General features: G+C 52.8%; 1 protein-coding gene across 1 annotated transcript; it reads left to right on the top strand.

Annotated features, from left to right (window-relative positions):
- Positions 1-3,337: 3,337 nt before the first annotated feature.
- HEATR3 (HEAT repeat containing 3) lies at positions 3,338-26,446 on the top strand. Its single transcript, XM_037066361.1, has 15 exons — positions 3,338-3,657; positions 3,776-3,948; positions 5,105-5,192; positions 6,806-6,918; positions 8,000-8,109; positions 9,637-9,777; positions 11,192-11,469; positions 16,339-16,429; positions 16,522-16,691; positions 16,917-16,999; positions 17,721-17,857; positions 19,433-19,521; positions 21,904-22,047; positions 23,741-23,917; positions 25,743-26,446. The coding sequence occupies exons 1-15, from the start codon at positions 3,517-3,519 to the stop codon at positions 25,920-25,922; spliced, it is 2,115 nt and encodes a 704-aa protein (XP_036922256.1). The 5' UTR covers positions 3,338-3,516; the 3' UTR covers positions 25,923-26,446.
- The last annotated feature ends 300 nt before the right edge of the window (positions 26,447-26,746 follow it).

Genomic DNA, 26,746 nt, shown 5'->3' with positions numbered 1-26,746 from the left:
AGAAAAATTTTTGTACAGGTTTTTCATAGCTTTTCTCTTAGCAGAACAATCCATTTTCCAAGAAAACCTTTGCTGTGTTTGAAATAGGCCCAAAAGGTCATTGCCAAGTTAGCTTCTCCCCACCGCCCTCACCCTCTCATACCTGCTTCCAGACTATTAGGAAATTATTGACTGACTCCAGGCCTCTAGTTTTACAAGTGGGCCAGACAGTCTCAGGTTTTCAAAAGGACTTGCGGTCCCCATGACTTGTTGAAGACCGAACCCCAGTCTCTGGACTCAGCTGGAAAGGGTGTGTGGGGGGGGGATTGAACTCGTGAGCTGCTGTAGTGTGCTCAGGTCTGCAGACTATGCCGGACCGCTCTCGAATCTCAGATCTGCTGCTTGCAGCTAGGTCGATTCCATAACCTCAGTTTCCTCATTTCTAAATTGGACAAAAGGATAGTCTCCTAGGTAAATAATACACAGAGTGGGGCAAAAGGAGGGTTACCATTGTACACGGAATGCAATTCTTGTATTATTATTTGTATTTGCTTGTATTCCATGCAAACAACTGTAAACCTACTTTTGCCCCACCCTATATAGGATTTGTCAATGCTCCAGGTTTATATTGAGTATTAAATGTTAATTCAGGTGAAGTGCTTGGCCACAGAATCACTGCTCAGTAAATCTATTAAACCAAATGCTAAAAGTTAAAAAGTGGATCTCACTGTTACACCCTTACCCAATGTCAACATCTCCGTTGAAATAACCAGGAGGACATTCTGCGTATCTTTGGAACTAAGCAAACTTTTAAGTAGTGCTTTAAGTGCCTTTGGTGTCTATTGATTGAAGAGTCTCACATGGTTCTAGGTGTCTTCCTGTGCTCAGACACCCTCCCTGAAAGCACGAAGGCTTGTGTGCTGCTTGGAAGGTTTTCATAACCTGGCTCTTGACTGGGGTTTCGTAGAGACGGAGCCGACCCAGCCAGTCTCTGCCGTCAGCAGCCCCTAAGTGGCTCTTACTTCCTGTTGAAACCATAGAAATGTGAGTCTCATTCATTCCTTCAGACGCGCTTTCTGAATGCTTTCACTCTGAGTAAGTCTCATTTCTACCTTTCCCCTTCTTTTTCCACTAAAAATAGGAAGTGCGTCTTGTCTGTGTCACGGAACGAACATTTTAAAAACCGATTTTTTAGCGTATGCCTGATGATTTGCTCTGCAAAGATTCCCTCTTGGTAAAGACAATTTGTAGGGAACGGTGGTTAGATAATCCTTGCTTGACAGGATTTTTTAAAATCCTGGTTAAGGATAATTATAGATTGTTAAAAGATCATTGGGGTCCTCCTAAGACTGACATCTTAATGGCTGGGGTGGGAGGGAGTGGTAGGGGGAACAGAGACAACTGTACTTGAACAACAATAAAAGAATGTGAAAAATAGTAACAAGTTAAAAAAAAAAGACAGTCCCAGGAAGAGCTCTTAATAAAGATCATCATTCATTTTTGCAGAAATGTTACTTTTTACAGGAAAGGGTAACTCGTGAAAACAAAGCACAAAATTCTCTCCTGGCTAAGATTTTGGGCGATACTTTTCATCCTCATCCTTACGGGGGGGAGAGAGAGCAGGAATCTGTTTTTCTTTCATCCTGTTCTGTCTGGATGCCCTGTTCTCTCCCCATCATGTGATCTCTAGTCGCCGGAGAAACTGCTAATTTACATGGGCCAGTGTTGGGAATACAGTGACCAGAGAAGGGTGCAGTCTGTGCCCACAGGGCTGTCAGTGCAGGGAGCCAGTGGACGGGCACGAGCGCTGTGCATAACTAACTACACGCGGACGCAGTTCAAGTGTAACTGCAATTCTGAGCAGTGCTTCAAAGCCAGGAAACAGCATGTGCTCTCTCAAGGAAGGTCCGTCTCAGACTTCAAAATCTAGGAAGGAAGGAAGAGGTGACACTTGCAGAAGTGAGACTTTGCCTTCACCGGGACAGGGGTGGGGACTGGGGCTTCTTTAGAGCCAGGAGGCAGACGAGAGCTCAGCCCTCTGGAGGGTGGCTGACAGGCAGAGGACAAGGTGGGCTGAAGCTGCAAGCTTTGGTGGGGGGGGACCCTGCAGCCAACGGAGATTTTGATCTTGATCTTAAGGAAAGGGAAAGCCATGGAAAGGTTTTAAGCAAAGGGAATCAAAATAATGCAGACATCGGAGGGACGGATGTTCGTTTTGAAAAAAATAACCAGCTGTCCCATAGATGGGGTAGAAAAAGAGACCAGAAGGCCACTTGGAGACCAGAGAAGACTTGGGCTAGGGAGGTGGGAGGTGACAGGCCAGATAAGAGATCTAGGAAGTAAAACCTACCAACATATATTTGGGCTCCAAGTTTTGTCCCAAAGTAGGTCTCCAGTAGGCTCGAGCTTCTGTACAAGTTTAGCTACACCCCTATGATTGTTTTTCAAGATACGCTGTGGTAATGTCACCTCCAGCCCTAGACAGTCAACTGTTTGATGGCAGGGTGGCCTTGTGGTGAACTTTTTCCCATCCAGCGTTGCCCTGATAGCTATGCATTTATTGGGTGTTCCATACGGACCTGCAATTACAAAGACTATCTAAAATTCTCCTGTACTTTTCCTTCTTTTGTAGCACTTATCACAACTGTAATCAGTTATTTGTACAATTACTGTACATTTAACACACCCTCACTGAACTTTAAACTCCGTAAGGACAAAGACGAAAAGGACAGGGACCAAGTCTGTCTTGGTTGTTATTTTATCCAGCACTGCACCTGGTGCTCGATAAATATTTGTGAATCTTTTCATTAACTGTTAAAGTTTCAGCCATTTATGTAGTGCTCATGTGCCAGTCTCTGTTCTCAGCATCTTAAACACTGTTACGTTCAGTCCTTCAATGATGGTATTAGGTATATTTTGTTGATGTCTCCATTTCACTGATGAGAAAACTGAAGCAAGATGATGTAACGTCTTCAGGGAGCCCATTCTAAAACATGACCTGACCTTTGACTATAACAGGAGTTGTGCTAAGCACCAAGGATCCAAAATAAAATCGGAGTTAATACTTTTTGAGCACCTACTATATGTCAGGCTTAGTGTTAGGTGCTTTACATAATTTATTTAAGCGGCACAATACCTCGCAATTTAGGTAACCTTAATCCCATTCTATTATGAAAAGTAAAGTTCTGGTGAGGTTAAGTAAGTTGATAAACGTTACCAGCTGGTGGGAGGTGCAATTCTATTACTATTCAAATCCAGTCTCCTCCTCCTCGGGGAATTCCGCAGGACTCCGCCCCGCAGCCAGGTCTGGCCCCGCCCTCCCTGCCTTCTACGCCTGCGTGCTCATCGCTCCAGGCCCCGCCTGCGCCGCACCGCGCACGCCTGCGCACTGCTTCCCACGCGGACTCGGCGGAGTGCCGGCCCAGCTGAGTAGCAGCAGGGACTGTCCTCCTCAGCCAGATTCTGCTGCCAGCAGGGCAGCCTCCACCATCTTGCTGTTGCCCTCCTGGATCGGTCTTCCCCCCAGCGCACGTTGCCATGGGCAAGAGCAGGACGAAGCGCTTCAAGAGACCTCAGTTCTCCCCTACAGGCGGCAGTCAGGCCGAGTTGGCAGCGGCGGAGAACGGGACTGAGCGAGAGGACGACGACGACGGGCCGGCGGCGGAGCTCCTAGAGAAGGTGAGAGCCCAGGGCTCGCTAGCCCGGAGGAGTGGGGCGGGGCGAGGGGCGCGGGCCTGCGGCGGACCCCCTGCGCGCCTGCGTGCTGCTCGCCCTCTGACACACCTCCCGTCCCCAGCTCCAGCACCCGAGCGCCGAGGTCCGCGAGTGCGCCTGCGCGGGGCTGGCCCGGCTGGTGCAGCAGCGGCCGGCGCTCCCGGACCTGGGGCGTCGCGATGCTGTACGCCGCCTTGGGCCGCTGCTGCTGGACCCCAGTCTGGGGGTGAGGGAGACGGCGGCCGGAGCGCTCAGGTGAGCAGGGAGGGCGCCTGGGGCGGTGCTGTGAGCAGCCAGTGCCTTCTGTGTTTCATCCTTAGTGCGCCTGGCCGAGGCAGCTGGCGAGCCCCATCCAATGACCTGGGCTCCCTATTTGCAGAGGGGATCTGAACTCAGATTCCAGAGGCTGCCTCGCTTTCCGTGTGTCCCCCTGGCCGCATCGGCAGCAGCCACTTGCCCAACATCCGTCCCTGAAGGCCTGTCGCATATTGTCCTCTCTCCAAGAACCTTCCAGAGAGTCCTGAGGTTCAGGCAACGCTTCCATTATATATGTGGCAGGTCGTCTAGGTGCAGGGGAGTTTGAGCAGGCAGCACATTGAGCAAGACAGGTGAGATCCTTGCTTTCCCAGAACGATGTTGGTGAGACAGACGAGACCAGTAAACAGGTAAATCAGACAATAGAGAGTGAGATGTGCAGTGGAGAAAACCAGAGGATGATGAGTTAGGGGTGAGGCGTTCCTTCAAATCGGATGCGCTGTGATGACAGCTGACGCAGGAGAGAGCCAGATACGGAAAAACAGGAAAGAGCAGGAACCTGACGGGGGCGTGGGGGGGGGGGGGCGGCGCAGCAGCAGCAGGGAGGCAGCAGGGGGCTTGGCCTGGTTAAAGGAGGAGAGACGCGGTTGGCGAGAAAGACCGGGGCTCAGGATGCAGGAGATCTGATGGACCTATTCAGAAGGCCACCGGTGGCTGTGCAGCGAATGGCCTGTAGAGGGGGCGAGAGTAGAAGTTAGTGTTTGTGGTCCTTAGCGCTCTGTCATTCATTGACCTGGCAAGTCGGGGAGGGTTGCTTCAGGGGGTGTCACTTACCTTGCTGCCCCTGTAGTCTGGATTCCAAGACAAGGTCCCTTCACCTAAGATGAGCCTGCGATTTATTCTCATTAAATAGGAAAGGTCTTCTCCCCACTCCCCTGCAGACCCCCGCTGCAGTACTATCTCAGATGGACCTGTCAGTTACGGGACACAGTCACTTGTTTACATCAGGATGGATAAGTGGAAACCGATGGATTGATTCTGCAGCACCTTATGGAAATAATAAGCAATCTCATCTGGGAAATAAATTCAAGCGCCTCATAGTGCTTTGTGCTGTGCGTGATCTGAAGGTAACACGTATTTTCCACTCCTTGTGTAGAAACCTCAGTGCTTGTGGAGGTTTTGAAGTTTGTGACGACATGGTGGCTAAGGATATCATGACTCCTCTGGTCGCACTGCTCAGAGAGGTATGCAGTTGTAACTGTCCCGGTGGCAGACGTTAAATGTGGCTTTCACTGTGCAAACTCAGTGGGGGGTTTTGTTAGATTGTTTAGTTCTTTGGCGTTAGTTACTTTGTCTTCCCACAAAGCAGCCCATGGGAATTTTATTTCTTTTCATGGAAACACTTATGTCTCCTTGTTGATAGCAATACCCGGTTTATCCCCATCACATTTATTTAGATGCCGGTTGGAAAAGACCTTCCTAAAACTATAAACAGACAGACTCCTTTAGACTTTAAACTTCATACAGTAAAAATAATAAGTATTATTGATTGCTTCTTTATGTGCCAGATGCTGTTTTGTGTGCTATTAAGTCCTCAGAGCAGAGATGGCATCTGTAAACTATTCGTATTGCACAGATGAGGAAGCTGAAGTACAGACATTAGGAATTTGCCTTGAAGGTGACGCTGAGTTCCCAAATTTAATGTCATGCCAACTCGATTGCATGGTGTAGTTCAGGCATGAAGGAGCTCTCTCTCTCTGGCATGACCCTCATCCGGTATTCTGTATTGATGGGTAATTTGTACTTATGGCTAAGTAAAGATGACCCAGTTTTGTTTTTTTTTTTTTTAGATTTTATTTATTTATCTTTAGAGGGGAAGGGAAGGAGAGAAATATCAATGTATGGTTGCCTCTTGTGTGTCCCCCGCTGGGAACTGGCCTGCAACCCAGGCATGTGCCCCGACTGGGAATCGAACCGCGATCATGTGGTTCGCAGGCCCGTGCTCAATCCACTGAGCCACACCAGCCAGGGCAAAATGACCCAGTTTTGATGAGAGGCACCGGCCTTGTTCCCTTCTAAAGCAGAGGCTCTACTGGGAGTGATTTGCCCAACAGGAGACGTTTGGCAAAGTGCAGAGCCGTTTTTGATTGTCACAGCTGGGGGGAGGCCCTGCTACTGGCATGTGGTGGGTAGCGACCGAGGGTGCTGCTAACCACCCTACAGTGCACGTGACAGCCCCCCACAACACAGAGTCACCCAGCTCTGGGTGTCGGTGGTGCCAAGATGAGAAGCCCGGATTTAGGGGTGCCGTGGACTCCACCGGAGGGGCAGCCCTGCAGAGCGGTTCACCACACCCGCTTTGGATCCAGAATGCCTGGACCTGATTCCCAGCTTCACCATATACCGGGCTACACCCTCAGCAAGCCTTCTGTCTGTACCTGAGTTTCCTATTTGCAGAGGGAGATCGGCGATAATAGTGCACCTCCTTCCTAGTGTTGTGGCGGATTGAATGATTCAATGTATGTCAAGTGCTTAGACGCCTGTCTCGCACATAGACAGCGCTGTGTGGGTGTCTGCTCTTAGCAGGTGCTGCCTTTCTCCGCCTTATTTACTGTCTGTATCACATTAGAGAAAATGCTCCGTGTTGGTTTTACAGTTTCCTTTCAGTGTGAGATGCTGTATATCTGTATCCCAAAGGGGACCAGGGCTGTGGGCACAGTGCTGCCTACAAGAATTCTATCGGCTCGTGAACCACTGTCCTTTCTGCTGCTCTGTGTTTGTGACCCATCGTTATCATTAGCCTGTTTGTTTAATTATTCTCTTGAACCAGCATGCTAATCATTACATTTGGTTACAGTGTAGTGCTGGACTGGATTCAGATGAGATGTCGGCACAGAAAGAGAAAGATCCGAGTGAAAGTTGTGTTGAGAACATAGCCAACGAGGCCGTGAATGTGCTGTGGAACATATGGTAAGGCGGGTGGCAGGCCCGGCGCTGCACAGGCTGCGGATCTTTGTGTTCTGCCCCTGAGGGATGGCTGTGCCCCTGAGTGGACCTGTACGTGCTGCTTGGTAGGCGGTCAAGTCATGTGACCTAAGATTAGCGTGCCCCCCCACCCCTTGCTGCCACCTGGATTGCATATTCCCTGCTTTCCAGCTCTCCTCTCCAGGCGGTGCTGCTGACCACAATAAGAGGCATCCTGGCCTCGGGCGTGTACCGCGCACCCTTCCCCACAATGCCCGTCGCCTTAGGCAGCAGTAATTTGTCTTAGAACCAGCCAGGTCCCAGGGCGATCACTGCTCTGGTCTGGCATCTGGAGTGAGACAGGGACCACAAGGCTTGGCGGCTGCCTTACTTCTCCATTGTGGCGTTGCGATGTGACAGGGACATAGATGCAGGAGAGGAGCTGCCGTGGCCCCATGGGGAGATGCCACACTCTGTGTCGTGACCGTGGCAGTGGTGGGGGGAGGGCATCTGCAGTTAGGAGTGGAAATGGCTGGAAACACAGCCTGGGTTTGCTTTTTTCTGCCTCGTTTTACAGTCTGCTTTTTTGGCAAGATTATAGCTTCTGCTGTAGAAGCGTTTGGGGCAGTGAGCGCGGAGGCCTGTGGGCCTCGCTGTGACTCACTCCCACCACAGAGTGGAGAGAACAGGAGGCCGGGAGCTGCCGCTCACATGAGTGGTCTTCGGACTGGTCGCTTCTCCTTCTGGGGCCTGGGTTTCCTCGTCTAGAAGTAAATGGTTTCTAGGATCCCTTCCAGCTCCAATGTCTTGTAAGGAAACTGGGGCACAGGTAAAGAGATCGGCTCCCAGAGGTTGGTGTAGAAGGGAAAGCCCAGACACCCAGCTGCGCTCACGCACGGCGAGTGTGCGAGTGTGGGAGTGTGGGAGTGTGTGTCGGCCTGGGCGTCCTCATCCCCGAAGGCGGCGGGTGTCCGACCCCAGTCCCGGTTCTTTTATGGAGCCTCGTGTGTTTCTCCGTGAACTTCTGTGGTTGATTTCTTAATGTTAAAATGTGAATAGTAAAACTCTTTCTCCTTTTTCATTTTAGTGAATGCAATAGTAAAGCAGTATCTATATTCAACAGAGAAGGGTGTTTGGAGATTGTAATCAAGTATTTAAGTAGGTTTCCCACCAATGTCGACCTGGCTGTTTCAGTAGGTAAGTGGAGAAAAGGCGATGATCTGTTTAGTATGTGTGGCCTTATTTGAACATTTTAATCCCGACATAACGTGTCTGTTCTGCGAGAGTGATTTTTTTTCTCGTATGCGAACGTGTAGCTGAGCTCTTTCACGATCTGTACGTAGTGCTCACACGGTTTTCCTGCTCTTCACTCGGATGGGGGGGTCACGTGAGCCCCTGGGGCTTCCAGTGTGTTAACCAGTCTCGGGGCTACTCTGGCGATTCCCGAGTTTCGTCGCCCTTTTCCTGGGGAGCAGTAACCCACGACCAGCAGGCCTCCGAGCCCTGGTTGGTTGGAATCTAGGCCCCTTCCACCTCCTTGTGCCAGTGTCTCACACTTCTGGCAGGAAACTGATAGCCTGGGCCCGCCTCCCTTCCACGGGCGGGCGGGACGGAGGGGAAGGTCCGGCAGCTTCAGCCGCCCGGCCCCCACCCCCGTGCATGGCAGGTCCTCTCTCAGCGGGGGTAGGGGGCAGACCGGGGGGCGGGTGCTCGGCACGGCTGCGGGGAGAAGTGTCCGATCGGGAGCGTTTCTTTTCTGCCCATCGTACTGATGGCACCTTTGTTTACCCCTGCCTTTCTCCTGGTGGGGACCGAGAGTGTCCCCTTCCTGGTGTTTCTCTGGGCGCCAGTGGGCACTTTTAAGAGAACAGGAAAGAAAAAACAAATAGTGGGCCAAACACAACTGGGAAGAACTTACAAATCGTTTTGTTAGAGTGGAATCTTCGGCAGAAGCCGGGAGTCAGTGAGTCAGCGTGCATTTGGCAAACAGTGAGGCCAGGCAGTTGGTAGGTGACTTTCAATCTCAGAGGACAGTTTCTGTCCCGATAAGAATTTCAGGAAAGTTAGTCCACAGCTTTGAAAAAAACTTGATTCCTGGACTCCTGTTTTTGTTCCTTAGTCTTGTTACAGATTTATTTGCCTTATTTTAATTCAGGGGAAGAGTTAAATGGCTCATTTCTCTTAATATTTTATCCACCTCTGAATTTGCTTATATTTGTATGTAAAATACTTTTTTTCTTAAGTACCGTTTCACCAGAAATAGCTGTAACCTCAAAGGTCATGCTGAGTGTAAAGGAAGCCAGAATGTCCGGAACCCAGGGCGTGTTAGCGACAACAAACCTCCGAGAGTGTCCTGCCCGGACGGGTGTTGGGCCCGCGGACTGTTTGCTGCTGGTCCACAGCACGTGGCTGAGGATGAGCCTGTGTTGATGTTTATGGCCACTGGACTTGGTTGTGGCATTCAAGAGCCTGTAAAATTGAGTTCATAAAATTCTGCCTCTGTAAAGAGTGATACATTAAGCAAAGAGAAAAGCAAACAGTCCTTCCCAGCACCTACTGTTAGGGGGCCCTTGTGTGGGGGTGGTACCCCAAGCACACGCACCCTGCAGAATCAGTGGTGTGCGGACGAGTGGTAAGGATGCGACTGTCTTCCGATGTGTTGTTTTGGGATGAGTCACCCTAGCAGGGTTCACTGTTTCTGAACCTCTGTCTCTGTCCTCGCAGCCTACTGCTTGCAGACGGTCACGGAGGACAACCCGGAGCTGCTGCCGTCTTTCAGGGGCTCGGCCTTGCAGGTGCTGGAATCAGCAATGCTGGCCCCGGCCAGTTCCATGGAGCATGTTCTGCTAAAGACGCTGGTGGCAGGTAAGACTCAGCCACATGTGATCGAGTGCCTTTCAGTAACTCATCACGGGTGGAGGTAGGGGCTGGACTTCCTGTATTTCCTCCTGTGCTTGTGTCTGTCCTGAAAACTTTGTAATACTGAAGAGGAGACCAGTAACGCAGGCGGTTGTGCATGGCTGGGGAGCCTTCTGGAACCAATTTGCCTGCAGTGTAACACCCACGGTCGTCCAGCAGGGGGCGCTGCAGCTGGGGCCCCTGTTAACCAGGGGGTGGTGAGTGGCGTCAGAGACATGGCCACTCCCTGTTCCCCAAGGTGTCCCCCAGCCCTCGTACCCCGAGAATTTCCAAATACAAACAAGAAATAATCTGGGCATCTGTTGAGTAGTTGGTAATAGTGTAGCTCCTCTAGACGTTTTTCTCTTGCCCTTTGACCTTGCAGGAGTAATTTTTCTTGAGAGGTGTTGTGGGGTTTTTCTAAGTGGTAAAATACACGTAGCATAAAGTTTTCTAACTTAACCATATTTAAATGTATTTAAGTTTAGTCGTGTTAAATAAATTCACGTTGTCATGCATGCAATCTCCAGAACTTCCTTCATCTTGCAAAACTGAAGTTCTATACACAGCGAACAGCCTTCCACCCACTGACCACGCCCCCCACCGCCCCAGCAGCTGCCTTCCTACTATCCGTCCACTCCAGCCGCCTCGTGTGCATGGAGTCCTGCATTGTTGTCGGGTGTTTGGGTGACTAATTTCACTTAACAGAACATCCTCAGAGTTCATCCTTGTGGCGACATGTGTCAGAATGTCCTTCCTTTTTAAGGCTGAATAATGCGCCACCGTACATAGGGGCCACATTTGGTTCACCCGTGTCTCTGCAGATGGCCACTTGGGCAGCTCCCTCCTTTTGGCCGTTGAAGAACGCCACTGTGAACTCGGGGGTCCAGATACCCGTCGGAGGCCCTGCTTTCACTTCTTTGGTGTATGTCCAGGAAGGATTTATATCTTATCCGTCGCTTTTTAAACACTCTCACGTTACCGTAGTGCGCATTCTCTTAGGATAATCAAAAACCTAGGCACCTGCTGCTTGGTGTGTGCGTGCGACCGTGAGACTTGAGCACATTCCATCCCCCTCATGGACTAAAAGCAGCTGCCTGAGAGCCGCCCAGGTTAAGATGAAAGGAAACGAGGCAACTGAATTTGTTGTTTTCAAAGAAACCGGAGCAGTGGGCCCGGTCCGTTGCTGACCGGGAAGGGCTGTGTGCTAGAGGGAGCTGCCTCTGTGCGCAGCTTTTCGGCTTTTCATTAAAACTGAACAGAGGCGGTGGGATCAGGACTCCTTGAAGTTGCAGCCGAGCTTACGGAGCCAATTTCGTTGAAAACTGCGTTTAATCCGAGACTTCACAGGCGACCCTTGGTCTTTGCTCTCATTTTCCAGGCACTGTTTGGAATCTGAAGGACGTCGTTCCGTCCAAGAGCCAGTCCGAAATCATAAATGCTGTCCTGAAGATCTTATCTGAGGTTCTGGAGATGGACGCCGGTGAAGTGGTCATTCGAATGAAGGAGGCCGAGATGCAAAGGCTGAAAAACGCCGCGGAGACCGAGGGGACGCCGGAGAACGCTGGTGGGGGGGGTTTGCCCGAAGACGAAGGGATGGCAGAGGCTCCGCCGAAGGGAAGAGGCAGGAGGAGGACTTTCGTCTCGGATTTACTCCCGGTAAGTCGGGTCGGTGCTTTCACACGTGGGTTAATACCGAGACTTCCTTCCAGTAGGTGTCCTAAGTTTTGTAGTAAAGCGTTGCAGTAAAAGTAATTAGAATGTGAATTTCAGTAAAAATTGGTCCATTTTTCCCACGAATTCTCATAACTTTAGAAATCCGTGCCCAAAGGGAGAGAGAAATCTTTTTAAAACGAAACCTTTGTATACAGAAGATGTCCAAGACGGGACGCCCCAGACTTTTGCAGCGCTCTGGAAACAGGCGGCCCTCTCAGCAGCCGCCCTGTCCCCCAGGTCGTTCACGTGCTGTCTCCCAGACTGTCCCCCGGCGACAGCGGTTTTCACTTTGGTTGGGTTGCCCGATCCGGGACACCCATGTCCCTCTTTATGTTAGTGCTGGCCTGACACAGTGGCAGGCCAGGCACCCCTCTGCTCGCCGCTGCCGCACACAGGAGGGCACCTGGTCGTGGGGTGGACGGAGGCTGGTGGTGTTTGCAGGCTGGGTGATGGGGGGATGCTGGTGCTCAGGTGTGATGTCAGGGTGAGGGTGCCTTGTCCTGGGGGCAGCAGACGTTTCAGCCAAGCGGGTCTGCAGAGAAGGAGCCGTGCTTGAGAGAAAGTGGCCTGTGGAGGCAAGCAAGGAGTCAGGAGGCCAGTGGGGCCAGGACTTGACCCCTTCAGGTGCACACTGTCACTGCCGCTGCCTGGGACCAGGTGCTGGGCCAGGTGCCGAGAAGTGAGAGATGATTAAGACAGATTTCCTGTCTTCAGGGACCCTTGGGAGAGGAGACACATACTTGTGGTTTACTGTAAACCTGTGCTAAGGACTGTGAGAGGGCTGGGCCCAGCTCCTGAGGCAGCAGATTGTCTACAGCTGGTTCACCTGCAGCCCGGAGGGCAGAGGGAGGGGAAAGGCAGGCAGATGGGTCTTGGGGGCAGGACTCCTGAGAGGACTTAATGGCTGGGGTGGAGACAGCCTGGGGAATGCAGGGCTGTGGTATTGGGGGCCTGGAGGCAGGAAGCCCGGGCAGGAGGCTGCTGAGGTCATCCCGAAGAAGGGTGGCGAGGCCTGAATGGGAAGCTTGCTGCCTATGGCTTCTGCAGTCTCACCCGAGGCCAGTCCTTGTTCCTGTGAAGTGACCTGGAACAGAACCACCTTGAGGTAGCGCCTTGGATGCTTGATAAGGTTATGCCCAGTAAGAATTCTCTAAGTGAGAATATACCCGAAAGTCAGTCTCCTCCTTTTTTGCATTCAAGAAGTCGCATAAAGCATGACGAGGTGATGTCACAAAGGAAGGAACGCAGTTAGAGCGACCCTTCCAGCCCCCGTGCACAGCCAGTAGGTGCAGAGGGCTGTGTTGGGTGCCAGGCGAATACTGCCCCTGAGTTGGTTGCAAATCACAAAGTGTCTGAAAAGGCCTGGTGCACCCCCTCCAGAGCAGGTGACGCATGTGCTCCCACACATACTCCTGCCCCTCTCGTGTATCTGAGTCAGAGCTGAGAATTTAAATCAGGGAAGTGGGACAGGCAGAGGTGCAGCTGTGCATCTGGTCCTCCCAAGAGGGTTTTGCAAAGAGCCCTGGACATCTCTTCACTTGTCACAGGAGGGCTCGGTTTTCGATCTGGGACAGCTGTGGTGTTGTGTCCACACGTGCACTGTGGGATGGGGCTGGTCAGCACCCGAGGCTGTCCCACTCCCAAGCATTGCCCTTCCGCCAGCCTCATATCCAAGGGGCTCCTTCCTAGAGGGACCGAGGGAACCAAGCTCCATGTCTCCCGAGACTGGTTAAAAACTATGAGTACTTAACTGGTGTTTAGAGATTTACTTCCCTACGTATTCTTTAAAAATAAAATTTTAGAGATTATAAAATGCAGTGTTATAGTAAAAGCTGCTTGCTTTTTAAAATCCGCTAACATAATGATGATTACCATGCTGGTGGGCTACTGGGCATCCGGCTGATACGAGCCAGGAATGCAGATTTGTGGCCGTCCTGGGTCCAGTCCTCTGCACCGCTCAGGGGTCCTTGAGAATCAGAACCTGTGATCGCAGCATTTAACGTGAGAAGCTGTAGTCACAGATGTGTAAAGAGAGAAGCAGCCCAGGTGATTGTTTTAAGGCACGGGGAAGCAGGGCAGTCCCTTTCCACCAGCCACGGTTGTCGGTGATCACACCGTAGTCTGTTACGTGTCACCCCCGTCCCTGCCCCCTCACCCCTCCACTACCAAATACCCTCAGGCACGTCTCAGATGTCATAACATTTCCTCTGTGCTGGCTCTCTCTGTCAGTGTGACAGCAGTGAGAAGCGGGGTGAGGTTCGGAGCAGGCGAGGTGTGTAAAAGGCGGGACTTAATCTCGGCTGCTTCCGAGCCAGGGCCGTGTGCGTGTGAAGGGAGGAAGAGCCTGTGCGAAACACATGCAGGCATGTGTTCCGTTGAGTATCCCACACACAGTGAGTAGAGTAGTTTTTACACGCATTCATGTCATGCATGCAAACGGCAGCAGTAAAAGGAATACAAGCATTAAATTAGCCACATCTCTTCAGTGAGCAATTTGCCCTTTTTTTTTTTAAGAACATGGTTCGAATTACAGTTAAGTTGTTGCATAAGGAAGTAGCTGCTGGATTATAAATGAGAATAAACACTCTGGACAGGAAATTGGGATGATGGCACAGGTCTCGAGTTGTGTTTTTAAACTCTGACCCAGTAAATCTGAGGAAATAAGATATCCAAGTAATCTGAAATATCCCACACTGGTGAAGTGCTGCATAAATTATACTGCATCCATCATTCAGACAATAAAATACACATTAATTCTAGTTTACGCACTGCTTTGGGATGTCAGTGTAGCTTTCTCCCTTTTTAAAAAAATATATTTTATTGATTATACCATTACAGTTGTTCTATTCCCCCCCTTCATTCCCCTCCACCCGCACACTCCCTCCCCCACCATTCTCCCCCCCTTAGTTTATAACCTTGNTTGGGTCCAACTTGTTTGGGACTCTCTGAGCTTCCTGGATTTCCTGGAAGTCTATTTCTTTTGCCAGACTGGGGAAGTTCTCCTTTATTATTTGTTCAAGTAAGTTTTCCACTCGTGGCTGTTTCTTTCCCCCTTCTGGTACCCCTATAATCCGGATGTTGGGACGTTTAAAGATAACCTGGAGGTTCCTAAGCCTCTCCTCATTTTTTTGAATTCTCATTTCTTCATTCCTTTCTGGTTGGATGTTTCGTTCTTCCTTCTGGTCCATTCCATTGATTTGAGTCCCAGTTTCCTTTCCATCGCTATTGGATTCCTGGACATCTCCCTTCATTTCAATTAGTTTAGCCTTCATATGTTCTTCTAATTTGTGACTATAATCAACCAGTTCTGTTAGCATCCAGATAAACAGTGTCTTGAATTGTGCTTCTGAGAGGCTGGCAATTTCTTGGTCGCTGGGAGTTATGGGCTCTGGGACTTTGAGGTCTTCTTGCGCCATCTTTCGGGCTGTTTGTGCCTGTTCTGTAGCAGGATCAGAGCCCTAAGGTTTTCACCAGAGCAGGGCAACTGAGTCGCAGGGTTGTGACGCTGTATGTGGGGGCGGGGTCAGAGAGGGAATATGGCGTCCCGTCTTCCGCCTGCCGCCTCGGCCCCCACTGGCGCCGAAGCCACCACCATCACGGGGCCACGCCTTTCGTTCCACTGCACGTGAGTGTGCCACCACCGTCAGCCCTCCACCACTGGGTTCGCCCGCTGGGGCCTGCGTGGTCCATCTCACTGTGTGCGAATGTGCGACTGTGGTCAGTCTGCCCCGCACCCTGACTGCTTCCGGGCTGCCTGCTCGCCTAGGTCGGGGGATCTGTCCTGCCCGACCCTGCTCCGCTGCTGGCTGCGCCCCTCTTACCGTCCCCGTTGAACAGTTCGTAGTTGTCGGACTTCCGTATAATTCAATTTTCTGGTCTTTGGGTGTGTCTTTGTTCTCCAAACCTTTGTTGTATTCAAACTTGGCTGTGGGAGAAGGCACAGTGTTTCCACCTATGCCTCCATCTTGGCGGAAGTCTCCCGCTTTTTCCCTTTTCATAGGTGATTTGCAAATTAAGTTCATGAAAATGTACACAACCCTCTTAAGAATGGTGATTGATAAGTTCATGTTAATTCATTTCCAGAGGAAAAAAATCTCCCTCCTTCATTGTCAAAGAAGGGCTTTTTGTAACCTTCGGAAGAGGCCCAGAAGCAGGCCTGTCCGCCCCCAGCGCAGCCCTGTGGGCCCCCCAGGGCTCGCCCGTAGTTTTTACTGGTGCGGTCTTCCCCAGGAAGACATCCAGGCAGCTAAAGGCAGGGTGCTGTGCATTGTGCCCGGTGTCTAAAAGGGGCTCTTGTTTAGTCTGGTGTGCACAGCTGCTTCTCGATACGTTAGGTTAAGTTTCGGGGTGAATCCGGTTCACAGTGCCTGACTGTCCATCCTGTCCCTCTCACTGAGTAGCGCATAGAGAATGATGACCTCGTAGGTAGCTGGGAGTCCAGGTGACAGCTGCTTGCTCCCCGGTGCTGGAAGAATCAGTGCTTCCTCCTCTTTATGACTCTTGTCCCCACCCCACCCTGTGGCCGTGTGTCATTGACATCATTGAGCACGCTTGCACTGAGGCACAGGTGGCAAACACAAAGCCTGCGGGCCCAGCCCGGCCCCCCACCTTGTTTCCACCCAGCGGCAGGCGGAGCTCTCACTTCACTGTTAAGGAGTAGTTACATCTGTCCGGTCCTAAAGTTACATCTGGCCCTTTGAAGGCAACTGTGAGGCTGGTGTGGCCCTGGTGGACGTGAGTTTGACGCCCTCAAAGGGGACGCCCGTGAAGGTGCCAGCCCGCGTGTTGAGTTGGTGGTTTGCTTCTTCCTAGACCACTGACAAGGAGCTGAGAGAGGCCACGGCGCTGCTCACAGCTCAGCAGACGGCTCTGGAAATCGTCGTCAACATGTGCTGCAGCGAAGGTTCGCGGCCGGGGTCCCTTCCTTTCCCAGGCTGAGCGGGGGGGCTCCCGCCAGGACCCGTCTCACTGCCCTGTGCTCTGCGCCCTTCCCAGGTCCCGCCGACGAGGACGAGGATGAGTGGGAGGAGGAGCTTTCCAGCAGCGACGAGAGCGAGGTGTTTATGGAGGACGCCCTCTGTGAGGGCGCTGGGCAGCTGCTTTCCCCACTCTGTCTCTCCCACGAGGTCCACGCTGCCCTCACCAGCTTCCTCCTCCCCAGGAAGGTAACCGTCCTCGCTCTGGGCTCACTGCACATGTCGGGGAGGCTGGGGCCAGCAGGGGCAGTAAGCTCTCACAGTAGGTGACTGGGAAGCTAAATGGACGGACAGTCCTGCACGTGAGCTGACCTTTCCTCCTGGGCGGGTTGTGTTGGGGCTGTGCGAAGGGGTCTGGTATACGTACAATGAGCCTGCTCTTTAACTTTTGCTTTATGACGTTTTAACACCTAGATATTTGAGAAAACTGCCTTTCCAAACAGTATTGCAGTGGACGTATGTTCCAGAAACCCCACGTGGAAACCTTTGATTAGAAAGTAAGTGCTTTCTGTTTTCCAAACCGTCTGTCGTCGTTGTTACGGGAAAGGGCAGACCACGCGATAGAAAGGCCGAGTGCCCCTGGGTTCGTGGTTCCGTTCCGCGTCATGCCCCAGGGAAGTGTGTGCTCGTGTGCACTGAGGCCAGAGAGTGCGCGTGGTGGTGGGGCTCACGCTTGCCCCGACCCGGAAGCACCCTCACTGCCCGACAGCGGCAGGACAGATGGAGGCGTCTGGCACGATCGCACGGCAGAACACACAGCCGTGAGCGGGACCTGAGCCAGAACTTCTCACCACGTGGACCAGACACCACCGAGCTGGAGAGCAGGACACAACCCAGCACACACACTGGCGCGGCTTTCACGAAGCGCAGACACGGGCGCCGCCACGCTCTTCTGTTCAGGGACACACACATAGGTGTAAGCCTGGAAAGAAGAGCAAGGACATGTTCACATCAAAGTCTGGACCTTCGGGGTCAGGGAGGTGGGGCGTGGAGGGCAGCGGAGGTCAGCTGTGGGTACCAGCCACGTCCCTTTGAGTTGATTGGCTGGAGGAGGGCTCCGCCCCGGCCTTTGCCCCGGCCTTTGTCCCTGCCTTTGCCCCTGCCTTTGCCCCGGCCTTTGCTCTCTGCCGCCGACCTCCTGTTTCCTGATGCTCCCGGCCCGAAGAGCTGCCTCCGCCCCGGCCAGAGAAACAAGGCATCGTCTCCCCTCCCTTGTAGAATGAACACCGTGCAGTGCCGAGCCCTCCTGTGCCTCCAGAGTCTCGTGTCCCTCCTGGAGGTGGAGCACCTGGGCGGAGCGCCGGCCCTTCAGGCGCTGGCACAGCACCTGTCTGCGCTGCTCTTTTCTCGGCCAGGTGAGTTCAGCCTGCTGCGGAAGGGCGTTCGGGTGGAGCGGGACTGGAAGGGGCAGCGACTCAGACTGCGCCTTGGGTCACGCAGCCTGTAGAAGCCCTTGCTGACGCCACCGGTCGTGCCCCCGTGGCTGCAGGTGGCGGGGAGTTGGAACACGGGGCACAGGTGGGTTTCTGGGTCCTGGTTTTCTTTCTCGTGGAGATTGTTTGTAGCTGGTCATGTCAGACCAAGTAAGGCTGAATCACAAATGCCTTAAGTTTAGGGCTCATGAGTGTGTTTGGCTAATTGTCTATTCTTTTTTTTTTTTCTTAAAGATAAAACCACTTGGTTTGCATTTGAGTGGGTGGTGCAGAGGACCTGGGGTGGGCAGCAGCCCTCCCTGTGTGAGCCCCGCCCGGTTCCTCCCCCAGTGTTGGTCAGTTCCTTGCACCGTCTTCCAGAAGGATTCTCGATATGAAAGTGTCTGTTTTTCAGGCGGTGATAGAATGCCGCCCACACAATTCTACACCTTGCTTTTCTTAACACTCTACTCAGACACCTTTCATAATAAGAGCCGAATCTCAAACTGGCTGGTCTCTGTGCAGATACAGGTCAGTTTCATTTGTACACAAAACCCTAGGCAGACGGTGCATGTGGTTAACTGTCCTTCGTAATGACCTCTTCCTGGGCCCTGGGCCCTGGGCTCCCTCCCACCCCGGGGGCTGGGCCCCCAGGGCAGCGTGGAGAGGGGTGCACAGACACGTGTGTGGTCAGGCAGGGGTCAGGTAGTCCTTTATGACCTAGCTTGGCACTTCCTTACGTTGTGTTGGTTGGAGACGTAGTCCCCAAGTCCCACCCAGATTCGGAGGGAGTAGAAAGAGACTGCACGTCTTTCTGGAAGTGCCCAGGTTCTAAAAGATCATGTCACGCTACAAGTGGCTGTTTCTGGAAAATGGAACCTACCACACCAAGTGAGTCGCTTCCCGTCCCACCAGAGGTGAGGGAGCCAGCCATGCTCACTTCCCCCCCTCTCCACTTCGATGCGGCCGTGTTAGTGCAGTAGTTGACTGCTGTTCTGTTCATCTTGAGTGGGGAGAAGGGGCCGTGAGGAAGGAGTGAAAAGGAGCCGAGTGGTCAGGCGAGGCTGGGTCCCTGAACACCGTGGCGGCCAGCCCTGCCCTGCCCTGTCCAGCAGCAGCTCTTGGCTGGGTGGGGGGTGCGGGCTGTGAGGACTCTGGTTGGGAAGGTGGCCCCCCTCACCAGCAGGCTGGTGGTGATCTGTGAAAGGCTGAAGTCAGTCTGCAAAAGCCAGCTTCTGCGCATCCCGATAAAGTGGGCCCAAAACGAAAATTGGTGTCCGGGGTCCAGGGCTGCCCGTGAAGCCCTGCCCAGCCGAGGTCATTTCAGCGTGGCCGTCTTCTGGGCCCAAGGGTGCAGGTTGCAGGGGCCATGTGCTGGGAGGCGGCTTCCACCCGGACGGTGTTCTCACTGCACCGGCGTGTGTTCACACCCTGCGTGCTTCTACTGGGTTCGGTTTCCTTTTCTTCAGAAGCACTTGTCTGGAGAAAGGCGGATTCACGTTTCACTCTTGTTTGCAGATTTTGCTCAGCACGTTGACTTTCTAGAAGCCATAAGTAGTGCCTTTCGGGCCCTTTTGCAAACAATGGCCTCCAAGAACATCCCCCAGGTAAGGGTTAAAGTTTTCGTGTGCAACTAGCAAAGGGTCGGCATTTATCACTTAACTGTTTTCCAGTTTTTGTTTCTACTGCAGCGATTCTTGTAAAAAGAAAACAGAAGTGTGTAACGTGAAATGTAAAATCTTTCTTGTCTCCCCCCACTGCCACCAGCACCCAGTAGGTCTGTCACTGGTGTAACCCATTTGTCATAGGCGTTGTGAACACTGTCTCTGGCTGCTGTTTGTCCTTCTAAAGCACTCCGGTGCGGACCCTCTGGGCTATGCCCTCCGGACCCTGCGCAGTGAGTGACCATGGCCTCCGAGCCGGGCACCGCAGCACCTCCGCGTCCTGCTCTGCATGGGGGGCACCCTCAGACCCCCCGCCGAGAGCAGAGGGCCCGGCTCCTTCTTAGTGCAGACAGTGAGCCTGCCGGCGCCACCACCACAGGGGCAGCCAGCTCTCGGTGCCCATGAGCATTTCCTGTCTCCCCGACACCTCCGCGTCTGGTTCCACGGTGGCGTGTCACTCGTGGCATTGTCCCACCCATACGTCTTCTATTATGTGCGTCATTATATCCATGACAGCACGTGGACTTGGAAAAACATAGCCACGCCACCATGACCCACACCCTCAAATGAACAGACATCCCCTAATTATCAGTGACGAGCCGGCTGCGTCTGCCGGCCCTGCTCGGTCCCAGTCACTGGCCGTCCTTCGGTGCGCCTTGTGCTTGATGGTCCCACTGGGCTCCACTTCTCTTGACTGACCCGTCGTCACTCTGGGTGACATCATTGCCCACGTAGCCGCTCTTCCCAGCAACCTGGCTTTGCAGTTCGCGGACCCCTTCTCCCCAGCGCTGTGCCTGCCTCTCGCCCCAGCACTGCGGCCACGCCTCCAGCGCAGAGCACCCGACGTCCTCCTGCTCCGGAGTCTGCTGGGGGTGCCTGGGGTTCCACTGTGCAGTGGGGTCTGCACCGCCGGCTTCTAACACGGACGCTCTAAGAAGTACTCCGTGTGTTTTTTCAAGAACATAACTTTGGACTCTTAGTTTCTAATGCCTGGCCTGCTGGGTGGCCGCCGGGAGGATCAGGAGCCCCTCCATGGTGGGGCTTGTAGGAATGTCCAGCGCTGTCCTTGAGTCTCCATGGCACTCAGGCAGTAACTGACGGCGTCAGCCTGGTGTTGAAATGACTCTCAGCTCGGGCTCGGCCGGTGATCAGTCACCCACGTGTAGTCAGGCCATGAACGCTCAGGTCGGCGGTGGACTGGGCGCGGGCTTTGAGTTTTAGAACTCGAAGGAGCCTGGCTCTCTGGGGCGTTATAAGGCGAGGAGGCCAAGGACCCGACATGCCGCGTGGCAGCTCCAGGCCCAGACACAGCTGTCCTGCTCGGCCGTCCACCGCTGTACCTGTGGCTCTCACACGTTGGGCAGCTTTCGTTGCGAGTCATCCCAGTGGTAACGCAGCACGCCTTCCTTGTCCCCCCCAGCCTAACCTAGTGAGGGACAGCTCCGTTGTTCGTGGGATTTTTTCCAACAGACTATTTTCTGAGAAACTGAGGCCTACTTGCTGTTACCTTTAGGTTTGGCAGAGTGGTGCAGGTGAGTCGGAAAGGAGTTAGATGGTTTAGAACTGCTCGGGACTCTTCCATAAAATGATGCCAGCATGTACTGAGTGCTTGATGTGTGTTACTCAGCCCTCCCAGCCCCTCCGGGAGGGGAAGGGGAGGGTCTACTGGGACTCAGGAACTTGTGCCGCGTTGCCAGGTGGCAAGTAGAGGGGCTGGGATTTGAACCCAGGATGTCAGACTCCAGGTCCTGAGCCCTTAATCCCCACACTGGGCTGCCTGTCACAGGTCAAACTCCACAATACCACGTCTGCACATGCGTTCAGATGAGCTTAAAATGGAAAGTATTCCTGCCTAGTGAAGCGCTATATAATTTAGTGGTTTTTAGTCTTCAGTAATTGACCATAACACGTCTCAGAGTGAGTTTTTGTTTTGTGTAGATTCAGCCAATTTTTATTAGAGCTACATCATCCTATTACATTTTCAAAACACTTTCACGATCAATGCCGACAAGAAAGTAGAATCTCTCTGGTCGGAGTGCATTTGAAGGAACGTCTTTAAGTGAAACTGACAGGAGCCGACGCCCCTTTTGCAGGCTCCTGGCTGTGGGGGTTTCAGTGACGACAGCGACACTGACAGGCCTTGTCTCGCTCTGAATGGCCAGCCGTGTTGGGGGGTGATCAGAAATGTGTCCTGACTTCTCTGCCCAGACCTTGCGTTGTTCTCGGAGCCGGGCAGCCCGCGGGACAGGCTGTCAGCCGTGCGTCCAGTGCAGTCGGTCCTGGCTGAGCCTCACACCGCACGCACTCTCCTCTCCTCTCCGACAGTGCGTGACGCCGGACCAGCTGATGATACTGTGCAGAGCCGGCGTTCAGAGCGCTAACGTCAGCGTTCGCGTGAACGTGGTCAGTATTTTGGGAATCACGGGCAGCGTCCTCGCCAAAGAAGACGGCACACTGGAAACTCTCAAGGTAAAACATTCTGCTTCTGTCCTGAAATGCCCAATGGTTCGTCGCTGTCACTGTGGGTTTTAGGGAACCTCTGTGGATGTCGTGAGAAGACGTATTGAGAAGGTGCTCACTGAAGGACATCCTTCATGCACCTTCACTGCACAGATTAGACAGGGACTCGGAAAGCTGAGTCCCATTTTGCCATTTAACTTTACTCCAGAGATACTTTTCCGGAAATGAACTTGTCTCCCGTGAAAGGCAAGTTCAGAATTTTGAGATGCCCTGACCTTGGCTGTCACACGGGTGTGCGGTTGTCCTTCCAGGAGGGAGCCTCCACGCCAGGCCGCACACACCCGCGCCACACCCCACACGTCCCCCCAATGCTGCCGCTGCCGCTGTGCGTGCACAGGAACTTGCTCGGCATTTTGCTTCCAGCACTTGCCCTCCGCACGGGTGCTCAGCAGCTGCTCTGTTAGAGCTGGTGACAAAGCACACGGTGACAAAGCCTGCTCAAGTGTGGGTCCTGACTGATGGGCAGCACAACACTTAGCAGACAGCACACTTAGCCTGCCAGGCACGTCACAGTGACAGTGACATCTGTAAGACCATTATTTTCAAAAGATGATACGCGCACACAGCAGGACACTTGGAAGAGTAGAAAAGAACGTAGAGTAGAACACTCACCTCCCCCCCACACTTCTAGTCCCCTGTGACTCCAGAGAGGCAGCCCCCATCACCCCTTCCTCTATGGCCCCCCAGAGGGCCAGGGCACGGCCGGGCAGCTGACGTGCAGCCAAAGTGCACACTGTGCGCGCTCACATGCATGTCTTCCACGGGGGCAGTTTCTTATATGTCCGCCATCGTCTTGCTTTACTCAGCTAAGAGTCCTTTCCTAGTGTGTCCGGCACCTGGTCCATTCTCACACCTTTAGTTCCAAAAATACCCACTTGCAGAGGGTTGGGCCAGCACCCGAGTGAAGTGTGCGGGTCGTGTGTGTGGTCTGGGCTCCTCCAGGCCTCTGGACTCTGGGACAGAGAAACACCCGTGACCGCTCACCTCTGCCCCGGAACCCCGGGGTCAGTTGTCCCTACGCGGTGTCCAGCCTCTGGGTCTCTCCGTTTTTTTTCCCGTGGTGCTAAGCTTGTTCCCTCCTCTGTGTTGCCTGCACCCGTGGCGAGCCCTCGGGCCACAGGGAATGCAGATCCAGATCCACCTTTGCAGTGAGACTGCTTCACAGGGGCGCCGCACGCTCCCTACCGCCCACCACGTAGGATGTTGTGATCTGCACACTTAGATTCAGATGAGGAAACTGCGGCCCAGCGGGGTGAATGGACTGTCCGGGGGCCATCCTGTCACAGGGGGAGCCGGAGTTGGGACTTGGGGTTCTTAGCACTTCCACTCTCCTGCGTGGAGCACCCACTGTGCACATGCCTTTCAGACGTGAAGGGTGAAGCTGAGCCACCAGACAAAACCGTTCACTCTTGGACCGCTCTTTGCAGTTTAGGAATGGCTTGGTTTTTTGTTTTTAAAGATTTCATCTATTTTTAGAGAGGAGAAGGGAGGGAGAAAGGGAGAGAAACATCAGTGTGTGGTTGCCTCTTTTCTGCCGGCATTTCTGTGTACAATGTCATGTGTGCATCACTGCTGTTTAAAGCCGGTGCTCGGGAAATCGCCCCGGGAATCCTGGTGATAACGTGCATCTTGTTGGCCCCAGACCATTGGGTGCTCCCTGCTGGAGGTCGCCACCAAGGACCCTTCGCTGGTGGTCGCAGGAGAGGCCCTGGACGCCCTGTTCGACGTGTTCGCAGACGGCCAAGAGGCTGAGAGGGCCTCCGTCCAGATCCGCTTGCTGCCCGCTCTGCGAGAGCTCCAGCCAGTCTTCAGGATGAAGGTATGTGGGCCGTTCCATGGGGGAGGACTTCAGCCGCCTCGCCCTGTGAGAACGGGAGTGTGCAGGCCCCGCCCGAGCCCCTCCTGGTGCCCGAGCCCCTCAGCCCCGCCTGCAAGTGCTGCCCGGCCAAGTCAGAGCTGAGACTCGGTGACCTGGGCCGGGTGGCATGGCACCTTCTTCCTCTGTAAGTTGAGTGGCTCCGCCAGCGCCCTTAGGTGCAAACGCAGGAGTCTGCAGCCCACAGGGCTCTTCCCCATCTCCAGCCTCGTTTTATGTCACGTGGTGCGTTATGGGCTGGTTCCGCCGTCATGGATATTTCCCTTGGTGCCAGGAGAAAGGCAAACCCCCTTGGAGTAAAACAGTTGTCTTTTTGGCTTTTAGATTTTAAATTCAACATTCGCTTTTAATCTTTGCGAAGAAAAGAGAGCTTCTGAAGGAAGATGATCTTTTTGTTGTTTTTCGGCATGCGTTTCTTTGATCTAGCAAGTTTCTAACGCAGAATTAAGGCCTCACGGAAAGAACTGAATTTGATTGCGTATCTAGAAATTTACATGTTCTGAAAAAATGTTAAGGCATAAAAAGTAGTTTTATTTCCCAGAAGAAACAGAAGCACAGGCCGCACACGTCTTCTGATTTTCTTACCTCTGACGTGGGTGTCGGTTGAAGAACTTTAATACTGCTTTGTTTTTAATGTCTTCACGTGTTGGCGTGTTGGCGTCAGAAGCGGGTCGGGCTGGTGGCTAACACTGAGCAGGGCCTGACCGTGGGTAACTGAATACTGGCGGGGGGATTGGACAGCCTCTCTTCACTGCGTTTCGTTGAAACCTCTAGTTTTTTTTCTTTGGTGATTGTTTGTTTTTTTTAATGTGTTGGGTTTTTTTATTATACTGGGTTAATTTATTTTTAAAGAGAGGGGAAAGGAGGCAGAAAGAGAGGGAGAGAAACATCAATGAGCAAGAGCAATTGGTTGCCTTTCACCCCCCCCAGCCCAGTCATGTGCCCTGACAGGGAATAGGACTGGTCACCTTTCAGTTCACAGGCTGGCACTCAGTCCACTGAGCCGCACCGTGGCGCTTCCTTGGGAAGTCACGACTAGAGCCACCACTCGACCCAGGGTCCTCCTCCTGGGTAGCTACCCCCAAACTTTGGAAGCGGTTATTTGTAAAGACGCGTGGGCCCTTGTAACCGCTGCAGCGGTATTCACGGTAGCCAAGACACGGATGCGACCTAGGCGTCCTCGTGGGTGAAGGAGGCGTCCTTGCGCGCAGTGGGATGCTGCTTGGCCGTCAGCAGTGAAGGAAGATCGCCGTTTGTGGCAGTACGGAGGGATCTTGAACATACACGCTACGTGAAACACGGCAGATGAAAAAGGACAAGAACCATGTGTGATTTCACTCACGCAGGATATAAGCTAGAAAACAACAAACAAACCCATAGACATAGGCAACAGTGTGGGGACTACCGGGGAGAAGGGAGCAGGGGAAAGGTGAAGAGGGTAGAGGGGTCAGGTAGTGGTGACAGGTGGCTCGGCTTTGGGTGGTGAGCACACCGTGCTGTGTGCAGGTGACGCGTTGGGATATATGCCTGAAGCTTATCTGATGTTACTCACCCGTGTTACCTCAGTAAATGTAATTAAACCAGAAGGTACACAGTCTTATCTTCGTGGCTTATAGACTGTGTTCCATTAGTGTTGGAAAGTGAAAGTGTTTCATCAGATTCTGGCAGCCGTCTTGTGCTGCAAGAAACACACCCCAAACCAAACGCTTCCTCTATTTCAAGGAATCGGTGATTCGCACCCAATCATGTAAGACTTTTCTTTTGGCAGATACGAAAAGAAGGGAGAGGCAAGTACAGCCCAGACCAGCTGTGCGTGCTCGACAATGTGAAGATGAACTTGAGAAGGTTTGTTGCGTATCAGGAGACGGTTCACAGGAGACTGACTGCCTGCACCGCTGGGAGCGCAGTCCTCGCCCCGAAGTGCACGACGAGGGAGGGTTTTCTCTGAGCACATGTGTCAGAAAGCCGCTTCTCCATGGCTCTGTCCTGTGTGTTGATCTGAAGCTCTAAGAACTTCACACCCTGTCAGAGACACTTTTTTAGGCTCTGGGGTCTGAGTGCCATTTCAGCTGCTCTCGGAATTCACATTGCCAGCACATTTCAATCACTGGAAACGTGCAGAGCGGAGACACGGAGGGGCCTCGGGTGGTTCTCGAGAGCAGTGAAGGAACTTCCAAGCAATCATAACTTTTCTTAAATCCCCTCCCCCCCAAAAAAGGAAGTCCAAAGTACTGCTCGGATACTCTCTCAGGTCAGTATCATTTTATAGTAGCTGAATTTTTAACTGAAAGATGAGGACACGCTTTATAAAATTAAACACGTGTCAGTTATGTTTACCTTCCACAAAGTGATGAATTTGTATTTCATTGTGAAGTAAAGCACAGAAACGAGCTAATGAAGTCCCTGTCATACTCTGTATGAACAGTTCTGATCTGTTGTTTTGCAATCTCCCCCCTGTTGAATTCGATATGGAATCAGAATCAGGAGAGAATATTTTTGAATAAATAACTCTTACTGAAAGCTTTCTGTCTTCCAAAACCTCTTTAAGCAGTGTCAGATAGTTCCTTTCCCGGGTGTTCGCTTGCTGATGGACGTTGCTTTTGGATGCGTGTGAGACCCTCAGAACCAGATCGACAGCAGGTTCTCGGCATTACTCTCAGGGCCCTTGAGGGGTGGAGAACTACAAACCCGTGGCCGAGAGGAGGAGACAACTACAGGGGGAAGGAGAAGCAGACCGTGTTCATGGCCGGGGGGGACATTGCTTCCCAAACC

The sequence above is a fragment of the Sturnira hondurensis genome, unplaced genomic scaffold (genome assembly GCF_014824575.4).
Source record: "Sturnira hondurensis isolate 20B ecotype Veracruz unplaced genomic scaffold, ASM1482457v3 Scaffold0016617, whole genome shotgun sequence".
Taxonomy (NCBI): Eukaryota; Metazoa; Chordata; class Mammalia; order Chiroptera; family Phyllostomidae; genus Sturnira; species Sturnira hondurensis.
Note: the sequence above shows the minus strand (reverse complement) of the source record. Positions and strands in the feature narration are given on the sequence as shown.